This window comes from Hemibagrus wyckioides, linkage group LG23, assembly GCF_019097595.1.
Source record: "Hemibagrus wyckioides isolate EC202008001 linkage group LG23, SWU_Hwy_1.0, whole genome shotgun sequence".
NCBI lineage: Eukaryota > Metazoa > Chordata > Actinopteri > Siluriformes > Bagridae > Hemibagrus > Hemibagrus wyckioides.
The window spans coordinates 2,617,354-2,644,853 of record NC_080732.1 but is presented as its reverse complement, the minus strand read 5'-3'; the positions used below and the strand labels follow the sequence as shown (position 1 = coordinate 2,644,853).

At 44.1% G+C, this 27,500-nt stretch overlaps 1 protein-coding gene across 6 annotated transcripts in view; it reads right to left on the bottom strand.

Annotated features, from left to right (window-relative positions):
- Positions 1 to 27,500, bottom strand: part of rps6ka3b (ribosomal protein S6 kinase, polypeptide 3b) — a 44,761-nt gene that overhangs the window by 15,417 nt on the left and 1,844 nt on the right. Inside the window, exon 2 of one of the 6 annotated variants that reach the window (XM_058376374.1) lies at positions 24,968 to 25,024. In XM_058376374.1, the coding sequence (XP_058232357.1) occupies positions 24,968 to 25,024 (57 nt within the window). Of the gene's footprint in view, positions 1 to 1,146; positions 1,660 to 9,769; positions 10,049 to 15,294; positions 15,453 to 24,967; positions 25,025 to 27,500 lie in introns of those variants that run through there. The other 5 variants (XM_058376375.1, XM_058376373.1, XM_058376371.1 and 2 more) reach the window with 5 other exon arrangements.

Below are 27,500 nucleotides of genomic sequence, written 5' to 3'. Positions count from 1 at the left end.
ACCTGAACTTCCACATTTGACCAGTTTGTAGCTTCAAATGTATTTTATTTCGAGTTTTTGTCTATAGGAGCGCGTTACAGTTAGAACTTAGAACAGCTGAAATTAGCAACAAATCCGCATAGAAAAACATTACTGATTTTTAAAATCATGTTTATATAATGAGACGCATTCGATAAATTCTCCTTTATTGAAAATATTTGTAAAAATGTGATCAAATATATAAACAACCTTGACGAAACGGACCGCTTTGTGTTTTTATGAAAAGTATAAATTTTTCAAGTAAAAATGTGTAAAAATGAACCGTTTTTTTATTATGAGTGGCTTTTATCTCGACTGTTACGTGAGCTGGTTAAGAAGCTGGATAACGTGCGGAGCTAACGTGTGGTCTGGAGCCGAGCATCTCTCTGAACATGACGAGTGTTGTGCTAAAAAATACCAGAAGGCTGCAGACTCTCTCTCTCTCTCTCTCTCTCTCTCTCTCTCTGGGGCTCTCTGACCTGACACAGCCTTCCCTCGGCGTCAGATTGGGAAAGAAAAATCCGAACCCACGGAGCGCCGTGAGGAACCGAACGTACTCCAAGCCCTGAGTCTCACCCACATCACGCCTCTGCCTGCTTCAGCACACTGACTCCTGCATTCCTGCTCAATATCCTGTACCCTGCACCACAGAGGAGGGGTCAAGGGGTCAAGCGAGGGGCCTCGAGGCTGGTGGCGTGGACGAAAAAGATATATATATATATATATATATATATATATATATATATATATATATATATATATATATATATATATCTTTTATATAAAACTGTTAAAATATATATATATATATATATATCTAGAACGGACTTTGCACAGAGCCCACGTGATGGACGGCTTCCTACACGGTTGCCATGACACCGCTCCCAATCCTCCGTTAGTGGGTGTGAAGGAGGGTGACTAAAGACCTGCTGCACGGGCTTTCGTGTACTCTCTCTCTCTCTCTCTTTCTCTCAGATGATGTCATCCACAGAACCGACGCCGAATTCTAATCCAGGACTCTTCTGGAATGTTCTTTATCCGGACAGCCACAAGATGAGAGCGGAGAACCAAAAACAAACCCAACACGTGGGCACCAGCTGAGAGGCAGTGAAAAAAATTCCAACCTACGTTGAGATTTAAGCTTCCAAAGAAACCCAGATCCCTCTGGTCTTCCCCTCCGAGTACCTGCGAGTCCCAGTGAGAGTCCGGAGGAGTGGAGGCTGGCGATCGCTCCATGTCGCCGCAGCAGCCGCCGTCTTCTTCTTCTTCTCCTCCGCCGCCGCCGTCTTCGTCGCTCCGCCTGGATCCCTTCAGCTGAGATGGCATGGTGCCATGCGGAGAAAGGCTTCATCGGGTCCAGATGGACCCACCACGCTGCTGGAGATCATTCCGGAGATCTCGCAAGCTTGTCTCCGCTCGGCGAGAAGAGGATCTCCGCGAGGTGAGAGTTCTCTCTTTCTCCCTGTTCACTTTTTTATTTTTTAAGTTTGAGTGACGCTGCCAGATTTAGTCAAACCGCACGCTCCAGGAATCAGCAAGAGAGGAGCAGAAACCCGTGCAGAAGAAGAAAAAGAAGAAGAAGAAGAAGAAGAAGAAGAAGATTCCACTTAGCAAGTTCTACCTCTGTGAGGACAAATATCAGAGCAATCAAGGGAGGAGTGAGAAAGCGAGGGAACGAGGGAGGGAAGGGAGGAGAGAGAGCGAGAGAGCAATACGCCGTTGACGATCAGCAACCCGCCTCCGGTATCTCCATCATCTCCACCACCCTCGCCGCCTACGGGAGCGTAATTCATGCCTCATCTTGATCACGCCAGGAATGGAAACTAGCGCCTGGCTTCAGAGATGAACGTTCTGACACTTGTTAAAAGACGAGTTCGGGTTAAGAACCTTAAAGTATGATATTTTACTTCACTAACGCTGATAACATTTTAATTGCAGGTGAAAGCTTTCAGGCTCACGTCCAAACACACAGGAAACAGAGTTTAAGTCATCAGCCTGCAATTAATCGCTGCATCCTGTGTGTCTGAGGGGGCGTCCTCTGTGTGTGTGTGTGTGTGGAATGTGAATTTGGTCTAAGTTATGAGTGTGTGTGTGTTTGTGGTGATATTTCAGTAGCTGTGACTCAGTCCGCAGATGGTGACGATGCAGGATGTTCACGTCCCACCTCTTAATCACAGGATTTATAGACACCTGTGCTCATACTTGGCAACGGTGCACTTGACTTTCAGCGCTCTCGCTACTCGCTGTGTGGTCTGATTCCACGAGATCCCTTCTACTACAGATATTTGTATATAAGGGTGTTGTTTTCCTCTAGCCACGCCCCTTTAACGGCAGTGCCGCTTCTTAACGCTCGATTCTAACTGGAAGAATCTAGAAGGATTCATGGTTCTTTGTTTGAGCGAACACCTGCTGCCTTTCCTTCTCGGTCCTGATTCTTTACGCAGGTGAGATGCGGCAATCGGCGCAGTCAGAGTTACGGGCTGTGAGAAAACGATTTGAATTGACTCGTGAATCGACTCATGAATCGACTCAGGTGCAGGAAGTGAACAGAGTGTTTCAGTTGTTCGGATCTGACCCAGCTTCTCAGATACTGCTGCGTTCGATGAAAATCCTAACTCAGAACTTCTGACATCCGACAAAACCTTTCATTTATTTACAGTGATTCATTACCTTCTATTTAGTGATTCATTTACGTGTTTGGGTGATTTTGTGATTTCTACACAATTTTGTTTTCCACTTCCTGTTGCTGAATTTCTGACTAATAAATAAAAGATTTTCAGGAGAAAGTTTTCATCCCACTCAAACAAGTTTACTTTAATGAATCAGAAGTATGAAAGGTGCTCTAATGAAGTGAGTTTCCACAGCAGCGAGGGTTCGAGGAAGCTGAAAAACTTCCCCAGAGCTGATTGGAGTGTAGAATCTGTATCCTGTTCATTACACAATGCAAACATTTACACTTTTTCTTCTTTAGTTACTGCTGCGTGTTTGATCAAAAAAAAAAAAAAAAGCAGCAAATGCATTTGGTGATCAAAGTCTTCCTGCTTGGACCTCCTGTTTGGAAATTCTGAGCTCTCACAGCTTTCTACAGGGTCTGTGTGTGTGTGTGTGTCTGTGTGTGTGTGTGTGTGTGTCTGTGTGTGTGTGTGTGTCTGTGTGTGTGTGTGTGTGTGTGTGTCTGTGTGTGTGTGTGTGTGTCTGTGTGTGTGTGTGTGTGTTGCAGTGAGCCTCTCCATGCTGCAAACAAGCACCGCTAATCTGCCTTCTCATCTAAAGCTGCCTGATGTAGTCGATTAGAGTGAGTTGCCTACTCTGGAGCTCCTGCAGCAAACGAGTGAGGAGAGAGACAGAGAGAGACAGAGAGAGAGACAGAGAGAGAGACAGAGAGAGAGACAGAGAGAGAGACAGGAGCTCTTGGTGAGCTGGATCCGAGTTCTACATGAGCTGTTGTGGTTCTGTGGAGATGTTCCAGCGTGTGAACTCTGTACTCTGGTTTTATTTATTCAGTGATGAAGTGGTGAAGAAATTTCTGTTGAATTTCCACAAGTGTTTACAGAAGTGTGATTAAATCCTGATCCTCATCACACACACTCTACTCTCTCATCTCTTACAATTCATTCATTTCTATACAACAGCTTTACGCTGGGATTTACACTGACCGCAGGAAACTCTACACACTGCCCGTCTCCACTCAACACGTCACTTCTACACACACACACACCGCAGGTCACTCTGTACACACACACACACACCGCAGGTCACTCTGTACACACACACACACCGCAGGTCATTCTGTACACACACACACACACACACACACACACACACACCACAGGTCACTCTGTACACACACACACACACACACACACACACACCACAGGTCACTCTGTACACACACACACACACACCACAGGTCACTCTGTACACACACACACACACACACACACACACACACACACCACAGGTCACTCTGTACACACACACACACACACACACACACCACAGGTCACTCTGTACACACACACACACACCGCAGGTCACTCTGTACACACACACACACACACACACCGCAGGTCACTCTGTACACACACACACACACACCGCAGGTCACTCTGTACACACACACACACACACCGCAGGTCACTCTGTACACACACACACACACACACACACACACACCACAGGTCACTCTGTACACACACACACACACACACACACACACACCGCAGGTCACTCTGTACACACACACACACACACACACACACACACACCGCAGGTCACTCTGTACACACACACACACACACACACCGCAGGTCACTCTGTACACACACACACACACACACACCGCAGGTCACTCTGTACACACACACACACACACCGCAGGTCACTCTGTACACACACACACACACACACACACACACCACAGGTCACTCTGTACACACACACACACACACACACACACCGCAGGTCACTCTGTACACACACACACACACCACAGGTCACTCTGTACACACACACACACACCACAGGTCACTCTGTACACACACACACACACACCGCAGGTCACTCTGTACACACACACACACACACACACACACACACCACAGGTCACTCTGTACACACACACACACACACACACACCACAGGTCACTCTGTACACACACACACACACACACACCGCAGGTCACTCTGTACACACACACACACTGCAGGTCACTCTGTACACACACACACACTGCAGGTCACTCTGTACACACACACACACTGCAGGTCACTCTGTACACACACACACACTGCAGGTCACTCTGTACACACACACACACACACACCGCAGGTCACTCTATACACACACACACACACACAACACCACTCTATCAGTACACTCTATACACACACACACACACACACAACACCACTCTATCAGTACACTCTATACACACACACACACACACACACACACACCGCAGGTCACTCTGTACACACACACACACACTGCAGGTCACTCTGTACACACACACACACACACACCGCAGGTCACTCTATACACACGTACACACACACACACACCGCAGGTCACTCTGTACACACACACACACACACACACCGCAGGTCACTCTGTACACACACACACACACACCGCAGGTCACTCTGTACACACACACACACACACACACACACCACAGGTCACTCTGTACACACACACACACACACACACACACACACACCGCAGGTCACTCTGTACACACACACACACACACACACACACACCACAGGTCACTCTGTACACACACACACACACACACACCGCAGGTCACTCTGTACACACACACACACACACCGCAGGTCACTCTGTACACACACACACACACCGCAGGTCACTCTGTACACACACACACACACACACACACACCACAGGTCACTCTGTACACACACACACACACACACACACCCCGCAGGTCACTCTGTACACACACACACACACACACACACACACACACACACACCACAGGTCACTCTGTACACACACACACACACACACACACACACACCACAGGTCACTCTGTACACACACACACACACACACACCGCAGGTCACTCTGTACACACACACACACACACACACCGCAGGTCACTCTGTACACACACACACACACACCGCAGGTCACTCTGTACACACACACACCGCAGGTCACTCTGTACACACACACACACACACCACAGGTCACTCTGTACACACACACACACACACACACACACACACACACACCGCAGGTCACTCTGTACACACACACACACACACACACACACACACACACCGCAGGTCACTCTGTACACACACACACACACACACACACCGCAGGTCACTCTGTACACACACACACACACACCGCAGGTCACTCTGTACACACACACACACACACACACCGCAGGTCACTCTGTACACACACACACACACACCGCAGGTCACTCTGTACACACACACACACACACACACACACCACAGGTCACTCTGTACACACACACACACACACACACACACCGCAGGTCACTCTGTACACACACACACACACACACACACACCACAGGTCACTCTGTACACACACACACACACACACACCGCAGGTCACTCTGTACACACACACACACACACCGCAGGTCACTCTGTACACACACACACACACACACACCGCAGGTCACTCTGTACACACACACACACACCACAGGTCACTCTGTACACACACACACACACACACACACACCACAGGTCACTCTGTACACACACACACACCGCAGGTCACTCTGTACACACACACACACACACCGCAGGTCACTCTGTACACACACACACACACACACCGCAGGTCACTCTGTACACACTCACACACACACACCACAGGTCACTCTGTACACACACACACACACACCGCAGGTCACTCTGTACACACACACACACACCACAGGTCACTCTGTACACACACACACACACACACACACACCACAGGTCACTCTGTACACACACACACACACCACAGGTCACTCTGTACACACACACACACACACACACACCGCAGGTCACTCTGTACACACACACACACACACACACCACAGGTCACTCTGTACACACACACACACGCACACACCGCAGGTCACTCTGTACACACACACACACACCGCAGGTCACTCTGTACACACACACACACACACACCGCAGGTCACTCTGTACACACACACACACACACACACCACAGGTCACTCTGTACACACACACACACACACACACACCGCAGGTCATTCTGTACACACACACACACACACACACACACACACCACAGGTCACTCTGTACACACACACACACACACCGCAGGTCACTCTGTACACACACACACACACACCACAGGTCACTCTGTACACACACACACACACACTGCAGGTCACTCTGTACACACACACACACACACACACCACAGGTCACTCTGTACACACACACACACACACACACACACACCGCAGGTCACTCTGTACACACACACACACACACACACACACACCACAGGTCACTCTGTACACACACACACACACACACACCACAGGTCACTCTGTACACACACACACACACACACACACCACAGGTCACTCTGTACACACACACACACACACACACCACAGGTCACTCTGTACACACACACTCCAGAGCTGACTTACAGAGTTCAAATTCTATTCTGCTGTATTTAACAGTGATAATCCCAGTTCTGTTCTTTTCCACTCTATTCCATTCAATTCTATTCCATTCCACTCTGTTCTATTCCACTCAGCTTTAGTCCACTCCACTAGGTTCTATTTACGCTCTATTCTGCTCCAATCCACTCTATTCCGCTCCAGTCTGCTCCACTTCACTCTCTTCTGCTTCACTACATTCTATTCTGCTCCAATCCGCTCTATTCCACTCCACTATGTTCTATTCTGTTCTAATCCATTCTATTCTTCTCCACTATGTTCTATTCCGCTTCAATCTACTCTATTCTGCTCCTGTCCATTCTAATCTGCTCTATTCCGCTCCACTCAATTCGACTCCTCTCCAATCCATATTATTGCTCTCCAATCCGTTCTATTCCACTCCACTCAATTCTATTCTGCTCCAATCCATTCCATTCCTCTCCAATCCATATTATTGCTCTCCAATCCACTCTATTCCGCTCCACTACATTCTATTCTGCTGCAATCCATTCTATTCCTCTCCCTTCCGCTATATCCCATTCACTCCATTCTACTTCACTCTGTTCTATTGGATTCTATTCTAATCTGGCACGTTCTATTTCGATCTACATTTCTACATCTCACTTGATTCGACTCCTCTCCCTTCTATTCTGCTTTGTAACAGAGAAAATAAATGCATGAGAATTAAAACTGCCAATGATTTCTCATCACCTATTTCTTATCTCTTCGCGACTTCGGTGACACGATTTACCAACCCAGGGGACAGAGGCGATGGGTCTGGAAGAGGCAGCTTGTCCCCTCAGAGGTCACGTGTATTTATAACTCTCAGTTCCATTAGAGAAGCAGTCGTACCGACACCACGGTCCTGCATCAAGAATGTTATGAGCAATCGTTTGAATAAAACGAGGCCGGAGATATTTCGACCCGGTCCGGAGAGGAAGTGTGAAATGAATCACAAGCTTTTTTCCACAGAAGCCGCCGTCATCCACGTGAATAACAAGCTGTTTCGGTGAACGCCAGCGCTCCAAACCTGGCACACCGAGGGTGCCAAAACTTTATTATCTACTGCAACAGTCCACCTGCACTCGGATTCTATTGTTCAGGGGAAGTGTGTGTCTAGACAGACGACATTTTTGAGTAGATTCTGATGTGTTTTTTTTTTTTTTTTCCAGTGGTGAGGAAAGAAAGGGTGTGAAAGTGACTCACTCCTGGGGCTGGGTGTTGAATAACGTCATTGGTTAGACTTGTCATATCACTTCCTGTTTCAGAAACACAATGGGGGTAAGAGAGAGAGAGAGAGAGAGAGAGAGAGAGAGAGAGAGAGAAGCTGTGTTCTGCAAAAAGAAGAAAAATAAAATGCCTAAAATGGCTTTCGGATCGAACAAAAGACACGAACGTGAAGCAAAAATAAAACAAAAATAGACTTCAGCTGAAGTTAAGCTCATTATGAAGCCAAAGTGAAGCCATTAGAACCGGGATTAAAATAAGCATTAAGAAATCCACTTTCATTAAAAAGAAAAAACAAACACCTCATAGCAGCAGATCGGTCCAAACTTTTAAACTTTCACTTTTCCACAAAAATTTTGCTCCTGAAATCTGGATTCTGATTGGTCGGAAAAATCCGGATTCGTTTCGGTTCCGGTTGCAGATCCCGAGGTTTGTAAAAAAAAAAAAAAACCCACATGCCTTCGAATGCGTTACCACGGACACCGTGGACGTATTTCATACGACGGTTAATTCGAAGACGTGTGAAATTTTATTTTTTATAAAAGAAAGCTTTCTTATATATTCAGTCGAGACAAAAAAACAAGACAAAAACGCAAAATTTGCGGCATTTGGCAGACGCCCTTATCCAGATCAACTTTATACAACTGAGCAATTGAAGGGTTAAGGGCCTTGCTCAGGGGCCCAGCAGTGGCAGCTTGGTGGACCTGGGATTCAAACTCACAACCTTCTGCTCAGTAATCCAACACCTTCACCACTAATCTTCCACATCCTCTCTGTTCTTTGTGCTCTCGGTGATCAGAGAGAGGCTGAGGGTCATGTCATCATGTTTCTTGGACATTACACAACATTGTGGTGTAACTATAAAGGAAAAAACCTGCCAGAAGTGTCAGTTGTTGATAAATAAACATGTTAATGTGATATAAGAGAAATAAAACACTTCCTGGAGGAAACAGTTCCTCTACTCTCAATGTCTCGCTGTCACTGATTAGTTTCCTAGAACAGCACAACTACACAGAGCAGAAGATCTGTTTACGATAACATCGTTGTAAAAGTCTTAATAATAAATCAGCTCAGACTGACCGGATAACAGCAGCGGATTATTTATTTCTTTGGCCAAATGGTATATTAGCAGGAGACCAAGACCTGACCCATGTGGGAAGATCAGAGAAGTTTGAAAATTTCCTCCTGAAGAACTCATGTAAAGTCTTCAGGACACGCTCTCTTTAGTCAAACAAAACACATCAGATCTGGGAATGAAAGTTTCTGTGTGATCTGAATAAAGTCGAATGCCGGTCACTCTGCGGTACTCACGGTTCTGCTGAAGAACCTCGGAGGCTCCCTGAAGACCAGACGGCGGAGAGCCTTGAGTCTGAAACGTACGGCACACAACAGCCCTTCCCTGAGCGCCACAGCCCAGGCTTTACCCCCGTCCATGACTGCGCCGAGCCCTGCTCCAGCTCACTAGTGTTAGTGTGTGTGTGTGTGTGTGTGATTCACATGTCCAGCACTGGGTGACTAAACGGGGAAGCCCGGACAAGGGATGTGTTCTATCTAAAGTGTTAAAGAGATTTCCCTTCCAAAGTCCCCTTTCAGAGAAAGCTGGAGATCCCCATGTTCCCCATCAGCTGACACACACACACACACACACGCACGGACACACACACACACGCACGCACACACACACGCACGCACACACACACGCACACACACACGCGCACACACACAGTCAGGACGAAGCTCTACAGCCGAGATTAAAAGAACCTGTCGTGTAAAATCGAGCGCCGCCGCCAGTTCGTAGCGACTCCCTCCGAGTCGGAGACGTGCGTGTGATGCACGGATCAAAACAAGCGCGCTCTGAAACCCAAGCACTTCCTCTGCCTCCGTGCCAATTCATTAAGCTCACAAAGCCGGCCCAGAATAACAGGAGGTAGCACTGGCGGTGTCGGGTTTAGCTAAAGGGAACACAAAAGCCTCCTCTAACGCCGCTTTCCAGCTCTGCGGCCTTCGTTCCGCGAGCGCCTGGAATTCTGCGAGACGGATTTAGGAAGTACGACGCAATTAGCAGCTCGACGTGATCCGAGCGACTGATCCCAACTGTAACACTAATTCTAATCGCTGTGATTGGTTAGAAGATGTTGATTCATTTTCTTTCAAGGACAAGTTCACTTCCTGAACAAAAATCTACAAATAATTTACTCTCCCCCTCGTCATCAAAGATGTTCATGTCTTTCTTTCTTCAGTTGTAAAGAATTTCTGTTTTAACTGCAAAAGCTCGTCCAGCACTAGCTCTGGGATGCGCGTCTGCGACGCTACATACTACGGTCACACCGCTCCGAAGTAGTTGTACAAAGCTAAACAAAAAAACCAACACAAAGACATATAACTTGGTGTCATTCCACACACAAAAACTTCGGCGCGGTCTTCCTTCTCCACGCTAGTAAACACTGGGTCTGTACGCGTGACCTTCCGGTGTGATTACGTAGTATGTAGGGTTGCGGATGCGCATCACAGAGCTAGCGCTAGACGAGCTTTTGTGGTTAAAAAGTATACAATTTTTTATTTTGTGACCGATGGTGTGGCTAGATAAGAGCCTTCTTCCTGGGCTGGGATGGGTTAGAGCTCTTTGAAGCTGCAATTAAACTGCATTTCGGAACTCGGGGCACCATTGAAGTCCACTACATGAAGGAAAATCCGGAAATGTTTTCCTCAAAAAACATCATTTCTTTACGACTGAAGAAAGAAAGACGTGAACATCTCGGATGACGAGGGGGTGAGGAAATTATTTGATTTTTTTCTGGGAGTGAACTTCTCCTTTAACCAGCAGATGAAACATGTTAGTCCAAGAGCGAATAAAAATAAAAAATAATAAAATTCCTTCCCAAAGGACGTCTCACGGCCCGAACATGCTGCTCGCCTACACCATGCTGCCTTTCTGTCTCAAAAACACACTCCTGTATTAACTCGATAACGATTTAGCTCGTCTGACTTTATAATATAATTGAATCATTCGAGCACCGGGCGTTATCGTTTCTATAGCAACAACCAACATTTGGACTTGGACGTGTTGATAGCGGACGTTTTGCATCTGAACTTCTAGAGAACTGTAAGGACTGTAAGGTTGGTGTGTGTGTGTGTGTGTGTGTGTGTGTGTAATGATGAGTTATGCAACACACCGGAACAGCTGTGAGGCCTCCAGGACTCCAGTTACGCTGCTTTGTAAAGGTCAGTCTGTACAAAGGGGTCGACATGTTTTCACTCGCCGGCGAGGAAAACTGACGCGGCAGCAAGGATCAGACATTCCGTCCTTCACCCGGTGTCCTCGCGTCCACACACACACACACACACACACAAACACATCTGGAGCTAAAGAAAAGGCGCGCTAAACTAATAAACTAATATGTCGTGACTTTTGGATCATTACCTAAGTTTCAGTCCAAAGCATAAACAGCTTATTATCAAAGTTGAGGACTAAAAGAACAAGCAGTTGTGAGAAAATAAATAAATACGGATTCTTATTTAAATATGTTCGTGATTCTTCTGTCTTTATTTATTTGTTTCTTTTGTTTTATTTTTTTTTAAAAATAAAAAAATAATTAAAAATAATAATCTCCATTAACTGTTGTATTGGATTGTTTTATAGTTCACAATATTGAATAAGTCAAATACACAAAAGGTGAACACAAAGATAAATAAAATAAAATAAAAATTATAAAATAAATAAATTAAATTAATTAATTAAAATAAAAAATAAATAAAATAAATAAAATAAGTTCACTTTTAGAACCAAAAACTGCAATTTTTAGACGACTTACATTTTAGAAATTTTCAGCTTCCATCCTTTACGCATATTTAATTATCTGTGAGCTCATTTGCATAATTTTATGATATATATTATTATTTTTATAATAACCCTGTTTATATATGTATCGTCTTGCTTCAAGTCTGGCATTCTGTAACATTAAAAACAATAAAATTATTGTTATTATTATTATTATTATAATTATAATTATTGTTATTATTGTAATTATTATTATTATTATTATTATTATTATGTTCTGTAATCCCAGCTGGACCTTACTAAAAATTAAATAAGTTTAGTTTGGCATCACCTTGCCTCACGCCCTGAGGGGGCGGAGCTAATTCATGAGGAAAGGAAGCACAAGCGAGAGAGGAAGTGCAGCCATCATACAGACCTCTAGGTTTCAGATTAAGCTTTACATTTCCTCAACGTCTCACGTCATACTTTGTTCAATGAAACTGGCACACAGCAGAGAGAGAGAGAGAGAAAGAGAGAGAGAGAGAGAGAGAGAGAGAGATGGAGAAAGAAAGAGATGGAAAGGCTTAATTTATATCTACATTTCCGAGCCATGGACAGGAAGATCGATTAAACTAATCAATTATAAGTGAGCTGAATGAATCACGTGGTGTATCTCTGCCTCCAGCGTACGCTCGCTCTGGAACATTTTCCCCTGATGGAAAGAGTCTGAATCATAACTTTGTGTCTAAATTTAGCCACAACAGGGACTGAAGGTATAAAAAAAAACCCTTCTCGATTCAGGTCACAGTCTTTCCGTGTTTTCAGCATTTTCAGTCGAAAACCCCCCAAAACAAAACAAAATAAAAATGGCAAACGAATGCTTACTGCGCTGGTTTTTTCCATCTCGCAGGCAATCTGCTCACTCACACCCCTGACCTTCTGAACCTCGATGTGTGCATGAAGAGGACAGAGACGGAGGAGTCCAGAGTGTGAGTCACGAGGAGGAGAAAAGAATAGAAAAAAATCATCTTTGCTATCAGTAGGGTGAATCAGAAGGTCATTGAGACTGTAGAGAAAAGAGAGCTGAGGGGAGAGGATGCTGCTGGATGATGCTGCACTCGTCTGAACTCGTCTCTCTCACCGGGGTTCAGATTGACGGCTCTCTCAGACTTCGCACCATTTCTGTTAGCATGAGGGTGTGTGTGTGTGTGTGTGTGTGTGATGCAGTCGCTCGGGATGAACGTGTCAGATGATACAGAAATATATTTGAACGTCAGAGGGATCAATATTCTGAAGAAAATTTTAACAGAGCGGTTCTACATTTAAGCAAAGGATCAGTTCATTAGAGTGAAATCCACGCTTTCATCACCTGGACTATTAGACTGACCACACCTCCTTTAAATAGACAGGTACAAAAGCTACACCCCCTTCTGTTAGACTGATAAGATGCTTCATGCACATGGTCTGAGACAAAAGCCACACCTCCTTGTCTGGGACTGGCATAAATACAAGCCACGCTTTCTTCACACAGACAGATAAAGTCGAGTCCCTGATAGAGTAAAAGATGTCCTTCACAGAAGCCACGCCTCCTGTACTTGAACTAGTAAGTACAGAGGTCACACCTACTTCACTTGGATTGTCAGGTGTCAGGCCACACCTCCTTCACTCTCAAAAGACAAAGGCCACACCTACTTTACTGTCAAAATAACAAAAGCCACACCTCCTGCACTGTCACAATAACAAAAGCCACACCTCCTACACTGTCACAGAACAAAGGCCACACCTCCTTCACTGTCACAATAACAAAAGCCATACCTCCTGCACTGTCACAGAACAAAGGCCACACCTCCTTCACTGTCACAATAACAAAAGGCCACACCTCCTGCACTGTCACAATAACAAAGGCCACACCTCCTGCACTGTCACAAGCACAAAGGCCACACCTCCATCATAATCACAATAAAAAAGGTCACGGCTCCTTTACTGTCACAAGTTCAAAGGACACATCTCCATCCTAATCACACTAACAAAGGCCACACCTCCTTCACTGCCACAATAACAAAGGCCACACCTCCTGCACTGTCACAATAACAAAGGCCACACCTCCTTCACTGCCACAATAACAAAGGCCACACCTCCTTCACTGCCACAATAACAAAGGCCACACCTCCTTCACTGCCACAATAACAAAGGCCACACCTCCTTTACTGTCACAATAACAAAGGCCACACCTCCTTTAATGTCACAATAACAAAGGCCACACCTCCTTGATTTAGACTAATAGACATTGAGTCCACAAGCAGAAAAAAGGCCACACCTCCTTCACTGTGACTGAAGGACAGAGACCTCATTCATTGCCGTTGACATTTTCAGACACTTTTAGACACTTGTCAGACTTTTTTAAAAAAAGCCAGAGTTCTTCGCTAGTTGTTTTCAGATTCATTTCCCAGACTTCCACCTTCATATATTCCATTACCGTCACTGTCAGTCGCAAAAACATGCCCGATACTAATAACGATACACTGTCCACATGGAACGCCAAACACACACAGGGTCCATTGTTTCTGCCGCATCATCTCATTAGTGTAAACTTTCTCTGAAGTCTATTCATAAAAGAATACTTCACTCTGCGCTTCAGCAGCGCTCAACAGAGCCGCTCAGGACAGAGAGAGAATGTTCGCTAATTACCGGCTGCCCATCATGAGAACCGATGCTGTGGATCTGATGCCAAAAAGCACCATGACGGCGTTCGACTTTCATCAAGCTAAGTAAGAGAAGGTGAAAGCTAAGAGGAGAAAAAAATAAAGGGATGGAAGGAAGTCCAGCTCATACAGTTCTTATTCTGGTTCTCTAAGCTGGATATCAACTCGGAGGAGAATTCCTCATCCTGCCAGAGGCAACGTGCCCAGAGGAGGGGGCATCAGGTTTTAGTTCCCTTTGGCCACCAATGTTTCTCTCCCTCTCTGTCCATTTCTTTTCCAAAAAGAAGTCCAACAGAATCGACAAAGAGGAAGCAGGTCTAAGGTTTCAGCCAGATTTGTTCAGGAAAGCTCTCTCAAAGTGAAAGTGAAAAGCCTACCCTTGTGAATTTCTGCCTGAAGCGTGTAGGAAACATCTTCAGCATCTTCATGTTTTCATATCAATCCCCCAGCACTGCGACCGTCCGGGAACGAGAGCCTCAGACGGTACAGGCTAGACGCTGAGGCAGCCTGGCAGAAGCCATTCCTCCGCCCATGTGTGCTCATACATGCTACACAAAAGAAACAGCAGAGGAAGGGCCTGCCCAGGAAAGGCCTCGAGCTGCGGGTCAGCACCGAGATTAGAGCATGTCCTGTCCTTGTTCCCCTGGCAACATCTGTACAGGAAGAGGCACAGCTGTTCACAGAGAGCATCTCGGTCATTCTCAAAGGTTTTCCACTACCTCACTCGTACACTTCTGATCCTAAACATGAAATCGTTTTGGCCCTTTTTGGGAAAAAAGAAAGGAAAAGGGGGCATGGTTTATGATCCAACATCGATACTACGCGAAAAGAGACGAATTTAAGGCTTTTGAGGTCATGGCCCGTGCCAGAACAAGCTGATGAGAAAAGTAGGGCAGCTTCGAAATGACCATGAAATACTTCTAGTGTTTTGCTTTCCGAGTATATGAGGATGTCTGTCGGAAGACTTAGCTCCTCATGGTTTCCTGTCAGTTGCGCTAGAGCGGAGGTACACTTCCTGCTCGATGTAATTTCTGCTGAATGGACAGAACCCTATCTCTACAAGCCTCAGCAGGAACACGGCATCGGTACTTTCCTTTCTCCTGGCCAAGGTCCACTAATTCAACACATATATTTACAAAAAACATTGAAAGATGTTGGACTGAAGCTGAAAAACGAAAAAAAGAAGTCTAAGACACGCCTTCTCGAACCTTGTCCTTTGTTGTGTGATTGGTCGAAAAACATCACAAGACATTATTTGCGTCACTGGACAGAGGGGGGATTTTAAAATTTTTTTCCCAAGCTTTGTTCATAATTGTGGACGCGGCAGGATGAACATGTCAAAGGAGACATGTGGACTTCCGGATGTTTATGACAGGTCATGTAAAGATGATAAAGAATGCGTGCAAATGCATGACATGAAACTGCCACAGAACTTCCTGAACAGTCAGTCCAAAATGTCTGATAAAAAACAACCCTAGGGTTAGGATTCTCCGATTTGTCCGTCTCGGATTCTCTTGATCGGATTCATGTAGATAGTAACAGATAGTAACATGGAGTAACAGAATTTCCTTCAGAGGAACCCTTGATCTGTGTAGCTGTGCAGTTCTGCTTTTCTAGCAGAAAAGCAGATGATTTTATGATTAAAGTTCTTTCGTCATTTGAGTATGACAATAAAACAATAAAAGCACCTTGTTTGCAATCTGCATGCCACACAAGAGTGCCCACTCAGTGCAAAACGTCCTCCACAAGCTGCACTAATGTACATCTCACTCCAGAAAGTTCAGAGGTGGAGGCGGATTTGTTCTAACAGCTCACTTGACTTCCTGTGTGGAGTGAAAGATCACGGGACATTCCCTGAAGCACACGGTCCTCAAAGGGCACTCAGGAAGCCCAGTGCCCTGATGACGGCATTACATCATCCTAACGATCTGACCTCACTTTACCCCTAAATCGCCTACTTACACATGGGCACGGAGCCAAAAACCTTCCATAATGCTCCAATTCAAGTGCACTAAGGGAATACCTTTCGGTCGGACATGGAAAGATGCCAAAGGGTGACCATATTTGTCTGACAGATGGAGGAACAACACAGATCTAACAGAGCCTCATGTCACATCTATACCCTGTACCCTGAATCTCTACGAGGTTGGGAATTCCTGCTCTGACCCAGACCTTTGTGTTTGCGCCCTTCAGATGATTTGTAGCGTTCTTGTGACTGCGACCTTCATTGAGGCACAGAGGACTACGCTTGCTTAGTCATGCTGACGTAACCCAGACAGGGTGACCACAGAAAATAGCAGCATTTCCTCCACGGCCCATCTCGCGCTCTGTCTTTCTCCTCTTCCCAATTCTGCCACCCTGGCTCAGTCAGGAGCCGGACTGTCATATTTATCCTATTTATGGCGCTCTGACGCTGCTGTCTGGACACACAGAATTACGGCAGGTAAAGGAGGTATTTGCATCGATGCCGGCAAAGAGAAGATTAACGGTACGCCTTTCCGATCCGTGTCCCGTTTTGACGGCACTTTACCGCCTCCGGGTTGTAAAATGCATCTCCTGCTCAAACCCTCAATCTTGTTCGGCCGCCCTTTTCACTCTATATCTGTCCCTCTGGATTTTCCATCCCTCCCTTTTCAATTATATCCATCTCCCTTTCCCTGTCACAGTAGAGATTACTACTTTTAGAAATCTGTAGAACGACTTCTCGAGGGAGCCGAGTCCCGTATCCGAAATAGAGTCGTCACCTTTAAAAGGTACGAGGTTACACGCTGCTAATGGCTGCCTGTGCCCACTCCTTAGTCACGCCATCACCGGGCTGGAGAGAATGGGAATAAATCGCCGGCGCCGTCAGAGTCATGCTCCCACTCCTATTCAGACGGAAACAAAGAGGAGAGTTTAACCCGCTTCCTCGTGCACACCCCCCCCCCCAACCTTACTGCACAGTCACCGGCGTTGCCGTGACACACACCCACACGTAGGCGCTCTCGCAGTCTCTCTCTCTCTCTCTCTCTCTCTCTCTCAAAGGCACACATAAAAGCCCTGCCGCTTTGTGACCCGCCAGCGTGGGACGTTTGAAGAGGGAACCTCGCCGTTCCTCGCACTGGAACGTTTGGAGAATGACCTTATTTTGTAGATGGAGATGTGAGGCCGAGCGTGCTTTCATGTCGCGCTGTAAATAAGGCTTCACCATCCCCGCATCTGCCGCGAGCGTCGATCCCTCCGGAAGACGATGACGTCCTCATCCTGTGCGTTATGACTAGAAGAGCTCGTCCTCGGGGTCAGCGAATCCATGTTTTCAGACATGCTAGCTAAATTTAAACTAGACACCGCCTCGCACATGTACATTACAACTGGGTGGCGACTCAACACACGTCTGCGAGACGGGAAGAAATGACGTGCACAAATGCCACTAAGTTTACTACACACACCATCGAGCTGCACTTTTCCATTTTCCGTTATAATTTTCCTCCTGTCCTCAACTTTGGAATAATCTGCCCTCAAATGCTTTCATATGACCACAGCCAATGTAATCTATGACATCACTGATGAAGGTTTTTCCATCTTTAACCTTTTGCTCTTTAGGTAAATGTGATAATAAATAAGTAACAGAGCGTATATATTATATATATAATTATATATATGCTCTAAATAAATACATATATTAATTATTATTACATTTACTATATTATTATTACATTTACTATTACACTGATAAGGAGACACAGAAACACAGAAAACTGTTTACTCTTTCTCTCTATCCTGAAGAGAGGAGTTTAAAGTGTGCTGGCGGGTCCATGATCCAGACTGAACATCTACGAGCATCGAGAAACCAGATTAAAGACCAAATGGAGAAGAACCATAAAATTCTGTATCGATCGGAGCAGCTGTGGCGCACTTCGTCAGGGTACTTAGCCATCGGAGACGTCCACGTAAAAAAACCAGGATGATCTTAGTGGCTAAATGGTTCCGACTCCGCGGCATATGGACATCTACGTGGAAGCTATTAGGGACTTTTTCAGCATATGGCAGCAGATCGTTTAGCTTTCGCCTGATGATGGACAGCCTCAAAGGGAAACTCCTCTGGGAACCCGGGATGGAGGAGTAGATATGCTGAATTAGTCAGACACACACACACACACACACGAACATGATCCGGCCTGCTGTAAATCTGAGTTACTGATGATAACCCTGGAGTTCCTCCTGCTTAATATAGGCTGAGAATTTCTAAATATATTCAACTGAATGGGAAGACGTGTTCTTCCTCGCTCTCGGTTCTGAACCTGCTCATCGTGTCAAGGAACCGGTTCCTCGTGCATATGCTGACATCAGACTACATCGATGTGAAAAATGTCCTGGTACACCGTTGATTAAACGTCATCTCAAGGGTGTGTGTGTGTGTGTGTGTATGTGTGAGAACTGGTACAATATCATAATAATAAAATATTCTTATATTATTATAATTTTTTTTTTCAACTTCAGTGTAAAAAGACTTGAGTGTAAAATTTCAACTCTCATTTTTTCCCCCACACTTAAAAAATTATCCTTTTTTTAAAGTATTAAAAAATACTCTATTTTTAATGATTTTTTTCAGAATTATATGCATTTTTTTCCAATAAAGTACAATTTTATAAAGGTAAAAATGATAATTTTCTTCTCCTACAAATGTATATTTTTTACATACAGCCTGAAAGGAAATCCTCAGCTCTCTCTCTCTCTCTCTCTCTCTTGTTAAGTACACGTACACGTCTTTATTTTTGCAACAGGAAATAATTGGATTTGAAGTGTTTGGTCTTTAATGCCCTTGAGCAGCTTATCCACAACACACACGCTTATTCATGTTCACCTCTCAGCTGGAGCGATAAGGAAAAGTCCTACACCTAGTCTCAGACACTCCGTTCAATCGTGTGTGTGTGTGTGAGTGTGTGTGTGAGTGTGTGTGTGAGTGTGAGCCGCATTGCTAGAGCCATTAATCATTAACCCTTCGCAAAAAGCAAAAAAGAAATGAACTCGGCAGCGAGGTCTGACTTGAATATAAAGCTCGCAGTGTCACAGTGAAGAAATGATCAGTGTGTGTGTGAGGATGACTCAGAGTGTGTGATGTCTCGTCACTCTTGCTGACACCTGTGTGTGCGGTGCCGAGAGAACGAGAGACAGAGAGAGAGAGAGAGAGAGAGAGAGAGAGAGAGAAAGAGAAAGACAAAGATAAAGGCTGGCATGAGTGGGTGTTAAAGATGCGAGAGAGAGTCGGTCCAGATGGCCGTGGAAGATTAAATACCATCTGCCAGAGAGATCAGGAGACAGAGCCAAACATTAACACACAGCCGACACGCAAACAGGCTGAACTCAGTGCAGGACACAAACACACACACACACACACACACACACACACACATACACACACAGAGGGTCGAGATAAACGAGGCTCTTCATCAGTGTCATGATTAAGCTGAGTGCTCGGGGTAAACGGGAACAAATAAAGAAGGGATGCATATGGGCGGCTCGCTGGTTAGTCAGAGAAACAGCCACAATCATTACATCATTAATGAGCTGATCGTTATCGTCCCAGCTGTTTGTTAACATCAGAGCTGATCGTTATCGTCCAAGCTGATCGTTTTCGTCCAAGCTGATCGTTAACGTCCAAGCTGATCATTAAAGTCAGAGCTGATCGTTAAAGTCAGAGCTGATCATTAAAGTCAGAGCTGATCGTTAACATCCAAGATGATCGTTAAAGTCAGAGCTGATCGTTACCGTCCAAGCTGATCGTTAAAGTCAGAGCTGATCGTTAACATCCAAGATGATCGTTAAAGTCAGAGATGATCGTTACTGTCCTAGCTGATCGTTATCGTCACAGATGATCGTTATCGTCCAAGCTGATCATTATCGTCACAGATGATCGTTATCGTCCAAGCTGATCATTATCGTCCAAGCTGATCGTTATCGTCCAAGCTGATCGTTAACGTCCAAGCTGATCGTTATCGTCCAAGCTGATTGTTAACGTCAGAGCTTATCGTTATCGTCCAAGCTGATTGTTAACATCCAAGCTTATCGTTATCGTCCAAGCTGATTGTTAACGTCAGAGCTTATCGTTATCGTCCAAGCTGATCGTTAACGTCCAAGCTGATCGTTATCGTCCAAGCTGATTGTTAACGTCAGAGCTTATCGTTATCGTCCAAGCTGATCGTTAACGTCCAAGCTGATCGTTATCGTCCAAGCTGATTGTTAACGTCAGAGCTTATCGTTATCGTCCAAGCTGATTGTTAACATCCAAGCTTATCGTTATCGTCCAAGCTGATTGTTAACATCCAAGCTTATCGTTATCGTCCAAGCTGATTTTTATTGTCAGAATTGATTGTTATTGTCAGAGTTGATTGTTAACATCCAAGCTGATCATTATTGTCTGAGCTGGATGTTATCGTTTGAGCTGATCGTTAAAGTCTGAGCTGATTTTTACTGTCCGAGCTAACCGCTAACATTTGAGCGAATCACTATCATCAGAGCTGATCATTATCATCCAAGCTGAATGTTATTGTTTGGGCTGATTGTTATTGTCCTAGGTGATTGTTAACATTTGAGCTGATTGCTATCTTCCGAGCTAATCATCATAGTCCGAGATGATCATTATTTCCTGTCCTGATCATTATTGTCCAAGCTGATCATTACTGTCTGTGCTGATCCTTATCATCTGAGTTGAAACTTTATTGTCCGAGCTGATCGTTATAATCTCAGCTGATCTTTATTATTTGAGTTGATCGTAAATATCGGAGCTGACTGTTATTGTTTAAGCTGATCTTTATTTCTTAGGCTGATTGTTATCATTAGACCTACATCGTTAATCGTAACTGATCGCTATTACCTCACCTGAACATGATTATCAGAGTCGATCGTTATGGCGATGGTTCTTTTCTGAGCTTCAGTATTTGAGCTGATTGTTATTGTTTCCCCGTGAGAGCCGGCTGCAGGATCAGGATCTTATTATTCCATTTTTTTCCAGAACTGGTGCGTAATGTTTACTCGGTTGTTCGGAGCTCATCCTGCCTGATTTGCATATCACGCATATCATTACCATCGCATATCATCAGTACTTTTGAAATATCAGTCACTGATTTCATTGTTAATCAGAGCAACAAGTTGTCAAGCTGTTGATTGCATATTTAATTAGATGTTTGTAACGAATGTTTCATGTCTCTCACACACACACACACACACTTCTCAGCATGAAAGTCACTCCATTTCTGTCACTAAATGACAAACTGTTCTATTAAACTCTGATCAGAGGTGAGGGATTCACTTCTATGTCCACGATATCCATGGAGACGTGACCGAGTGAGAGAGTGACCTGATTTAAGGCCACTTAACTCCACACATTAGTGCTTTACTAACACACTCGCTCACTTATTAACACACATTAACCTGCCGTAATGTATGCTCACACACGCCAGGTCAAATGCGCAAATACAGTAAAGCATGGTCATGGGTGCACACACACACACACAGGAACAAAGGTTCTAAGAGCTCTATTGTACATGTTTCTCTCTACAGTCCTGATTTAGCTGCAGTCTGTTCAGGCTGATATCTGAGGTCAGAGAGCTGATTCACAAAACCTGTGTGTGTGTGTGTGTGTGTGTGTGTGTGTGTTCTCATCAGAGTAAACAGAAAACCTGGAGTCATCCCTAATGACAGCCATAAGACTTACAAGCTCATCTCCCCTGCATTTAAAAATCAATGACGTGCAGCAGCACCACAGGGGAGCAGCACCACAGAGAGAGAGAGAGAGAGAGAGAGAGAGATACTGATATAGAAGAGCTAAGAGAAAAACGAACTAGATGTAAATAAGTTTAATAAATAAGTGTGTGTGTGTGTGATATCTGTCTATCTACATTATTTCTATATCTATATATATATTTATCTCTCTCTGTCTATCTATCTATCTATCTATCTATCTATATATATATATACACACACATACACACAACACAAAAACAGACAGAGCAGGGGGGGCATGAAGATAGACCAAGAGAGGTGAAAACTGAGAGAGAAAGAGCGAGAGAGAGAGAGATAGAGAGAGAGAGACAGAGAGTGCAGAGAGTGTGTGAGTGATATCTATCTATCTATCTATCTATCTATCTATCTATCTATCTATCTATCTATCTATCTATCTATCTATCTATCTATCTATCTATCTATCTATCTAGCAAGAGAAAGATATATGGAAAGATAAAGACTGTGGGTGAAACAGAGAGAGAGACAGGAAAGTGTTAAATGTCAGCGGTCTCTCTGACGTATCCCTGCACTGCCTTGGCTTTTCGCCACGTCAGCTTTTCACATCTCCTTTCGTTTTTTTTTTTTCTCGAGCTAAAAGCTAGCAGCTCTGGGATGAAAACATGAAAAGCAGATCCTCTGACACGCTCCTTTTCTCCCGGAGCTGTGGATGAATGGACGGAGGAGATTCCGGGATCCGTAGCATCCGTGTGCCACTTTCCGTCTGTCCTTCGCCACAGAGATAACAAACAAACCAAAGCTGATCTCAGTGAACTACACACGACTTTCAGCTTCATTTTACTCCCTGATTAAAGACTATAATCTGAGGGTCCAAGGTTCAAGTCCCTGTTCGGATGAATGCTCTTTAAAGATCAGGGTTCAAGCCCTTGAGCAAGGCCCTTTAATCCCCTCTGCTCCAGGGGCACTGTATCATGGCTGACCATGAGCTTCTAAAGATGTGATGTGTGTAACTCAAGGAGGGCTCGAACCCGGGTCTCCAGACGCTCTAACAAGGAGGATGCTAGTGTGCCTCTTGAGATCAGGGGAGTGAGGTTTACCTGCACAGCACCTACCGCTGGCCTCTGTTACACTCACCCCCCCTAAACATCACTCCCATCCGGGTCAATGTAAAGCTCTGGGTTGTTGATTGGAAGATCAGGGTTCAAGCCCCAGCATTGACAAGCTGCCACTGTTGGGCCCTTGAGCAAGGCCCTTAACCCTTTCTGCTCCAGGGGCACTGCATCATAGCTGCCCCTGTGCTCTGAACCTAACTTCTTCAACTGGGATATGCTGTAATGTATGTGTGGTGATAATAAAGTCTTCTTCTTCTTTATAAATCAGTTTCCTCCAGATTTAGTTATAATGGTGGTGTAAGGGCAGCTGTTCGAATCGGTCAATAAACATTAAAACTGCGTCTTTAAATCGCTAAAATTCTAATAACTTTAATCTCTATATCTCTATATCTCTAAATCGTGAGACAAAACCTGACTACACGCTCTCAGTCTGTGTTTCAGGGCACACGTCGAATTCCGTCAATAAACATCCGAGTTGTAAATTTCGGTTTTACGACATCGTAAATACGTCAAAACCCTCGGAAAAATCCGAAGCCAGCGCCGGCCAAGGGTTTCTCTCGTCTCCGTCTCATCCTCACACATCCTCACTGCCACAGCGTAAAGGCTGCGGCTTTAACAGAAAGCTTTCCCACTGCCATTTTAACGACTGACCTCAGACATTCCCTTATATCATTATTATTATTACTATTATTATTAATATACGTTTGTTATATTCTATTCGTTTTTGGCAGGAAACAGGATGTGTTCCTGGAACAGCGGAAACATGGTGAAGTCGTCAAGATGGATAAAGATTTGTTTTGGAAAACCGCAGTGGAGAATTCCTTTAATCTTATCATGATGATAAAAGAGAAAGAGAGACAGAGAGAAAGAGAAAAATAGAGAGAGACAGAGTGAGACAGAGAGCGAGAGAGAGAGAGAGAGAGAGAGAGAGAGAGAGAGTGTGCAGAGAGAGAGAGAGAGATAGAGAGTGCAGAGAGTGTGTGAGAGATAGATAGATATCAATCACATACTCTCTGCACTCTGTCTTTTCTCTTTCTCTCAGTTTTCATCTCCCAACTCTCTTGCTCTATCTTCTCTTGTGTGTGTGTGTGTGAGTGAGAGAGAGAGAGATAGAGAGAGGGGGGGAGGGAAAGAGAGGGGGGCAGAGAGAGAGAGAGAAGATTCAGCAGCTAATGAACAGAGAGAAGAGAGAGAGAGAGAGAGAGAGAGAGAGACTTACTTGACACGTCAGGTTCTCATCCTCTCCTAAAGAATCCTCCAAGACCTGCTGCGTGTCCTGCAAATAGAAAAAACGGCGTTAAAAATGACTAGAAGCATAGTTAAAAGTTTAAAGGTATGATCTGCGATTTCGGCTAAAGCTAGCTAACACTTCAAATTTCTCTCCATAGCCACACACACACACGCACACACACACACACACACACACACACACACACACTAGTCTCGGTGTGAGAGGCGGAGCTTTCCGAACTGACAGATGCGTCCATTTACAAAATACACGGACTCTGTGCACACTCACAAAACAGTGTGTTACCTTAACAATACACTTATTGCCCCTTTAATGTGTAATCTTTTACCCAGAAAGGTGCAGATAGGAACACTTTACCCATGTCCGAGTAAAAGATTCACATTAAAAAGGTACAAACTAGTGAAAGGGATCACCATAGCAACAAGGAAAGATACAGATTAGTGAACCTTTTTTTCCAGAGAGAGTCTAAAAATGAGTTTGTTCAAGCTTAAAGAAGAAGTATGTAATCTGTCTGGAAAATGCCGCCAGATGTTCTTCGTCCTCACAAATGATTCTATTTCTTCAGGTAAAGCTACTACTCAAAAGCAGGTGAAAGGGAAAAGTGCTCTGGTCTTGGATAGGAAATGGGAACCAAAGTTATTTCAGGGTCAGAAAAACTTTGAGAGATGCCCGGCACTGCCTTGTGACACTCTGAATCAGATCTTTCTCTGTGGAATCTTTGAAATGATGCTCAGTTCCATTTAGAAACACTTTTAAACATTTACATACTGCAGCTTTAACAACGGCGGATTACACCTTTAATCTTGAGTCACTTTAATAAGGCCAAGAAAAATGAACTAATGAGTGAAAAAATTTCTTCGACATTCAACTAGCATATTTATTTATTTATTTACTTATTTATTTATTCTTTATAATTCATATATCTATATCATTTATCCAACATTCAACTAGGATATTTGTTTATTTATTCTTTATAATTTATATAATTTCTTCAACATTCTACCAGTATATTTATTTATTTATTCTTTATCTTTTTTATATCTATATCATGTCTTCAACATTCAACTAGCATACTTATTTATTTATTTACTTATTTATCCTATATAATTTATATATCATTATTTCAACATGCATCTAGAATATTTATTTATATATTTATTCTTTATAATTTATATATCTATATAATTTATATCATGCCATCTTTTAATAAAAAATTATTTTAATATTTTGACCAAAATTACAAATTAAACGGACACCTCCGATTTATCTGATTTAATGGAACTTAAAAAAATAAAATAAAATCCTAACATTTTATTTCGTACAAATTAAATAAAAACATAAATATTTCTTTTTATTATTTCATTTTCAACAAGCCTCGTGGTTCCTCAATCTGATCAGACATGTCAGGGCAGGAGAACACTCTAGAACGTGAAGGTGTGAGGGTTTCTCCAGGAGCAGGAGCAGAAAGCTGCGCATTAAATTATGTATGTAAGTAGTCTGTTAGGCGAAACTACAATTCAGGACTGCTTATAAGCACTTATGAATGCTAATAGAGACCAATATTACTGTTGGACGCTATTTCTGAATGTATTTTATTATTATTTTTAAAGCAGTGTGTCCTGAGGAAAGGACCGGCTGCTGTGACAGAGCCGGGTGAAGGTGACGAGCCGTGGTGACTAAGTGTCACTGATGAACCCAGTGCGAGGCTCAGCAGTGTGAATCAGACAGCCTTGCTCTTTATGAATCACCGACTTCATGACTTCAGACCACGGAGCAGTGACGGCGGCCAGACGTGATAAAAGTGTGTGTGTGTGTGGGTGGGTGTGTGGGTGGGTGTGTGGGTGGGGGGCGGGGGTCTGTCAATAAGTCCACAGTCTAATCGATGGGGTTGGAAGAATGATGGAAGGAAAACTCACCTAAAGACACATACACTGCATTCCTTTATTTATTTCCAGTCTTTCACCCCCTTAATGATCTACAGGCTTTCCTCTGAATACCAAACAACTTATTAAATTTTTTAATATTTTCCTTTTAGATATATACATATATATGACACGTATTTTGTTAAACAGCGTGTATTTAGATGATCAACATTTCAATTCTCCTCCAAAAAATATATGATATGGTAAATTATCCACTTCATTCATGTCCATTACACACTCAACTTTTTACATCCTAGGCTTAGATATCCTTAGGTCCGATCTCGGGGACACCATGGTGATGTGAGCGGTCAGCTGCATGAATCTACAGCACAGGCTGAGGATCTAACCGTCCGATGAATGAATGGACAATCAATACAGACGTAAAAAGGTCTGGTGTGTTAGCAATGTTCCAGGCTAGTGCGACACTCTGACACACGGTCCTTATCCACGACATCATCGTTCACGAACGCTCAACAAATGTGTCCACGTATCGATCAGAGGCTGAAGTGATTCATAACAGATATTGAATTGTTGCCTTAGGAATGGAAATCATATCGTACTGCATCGGATTTAGCGAATCG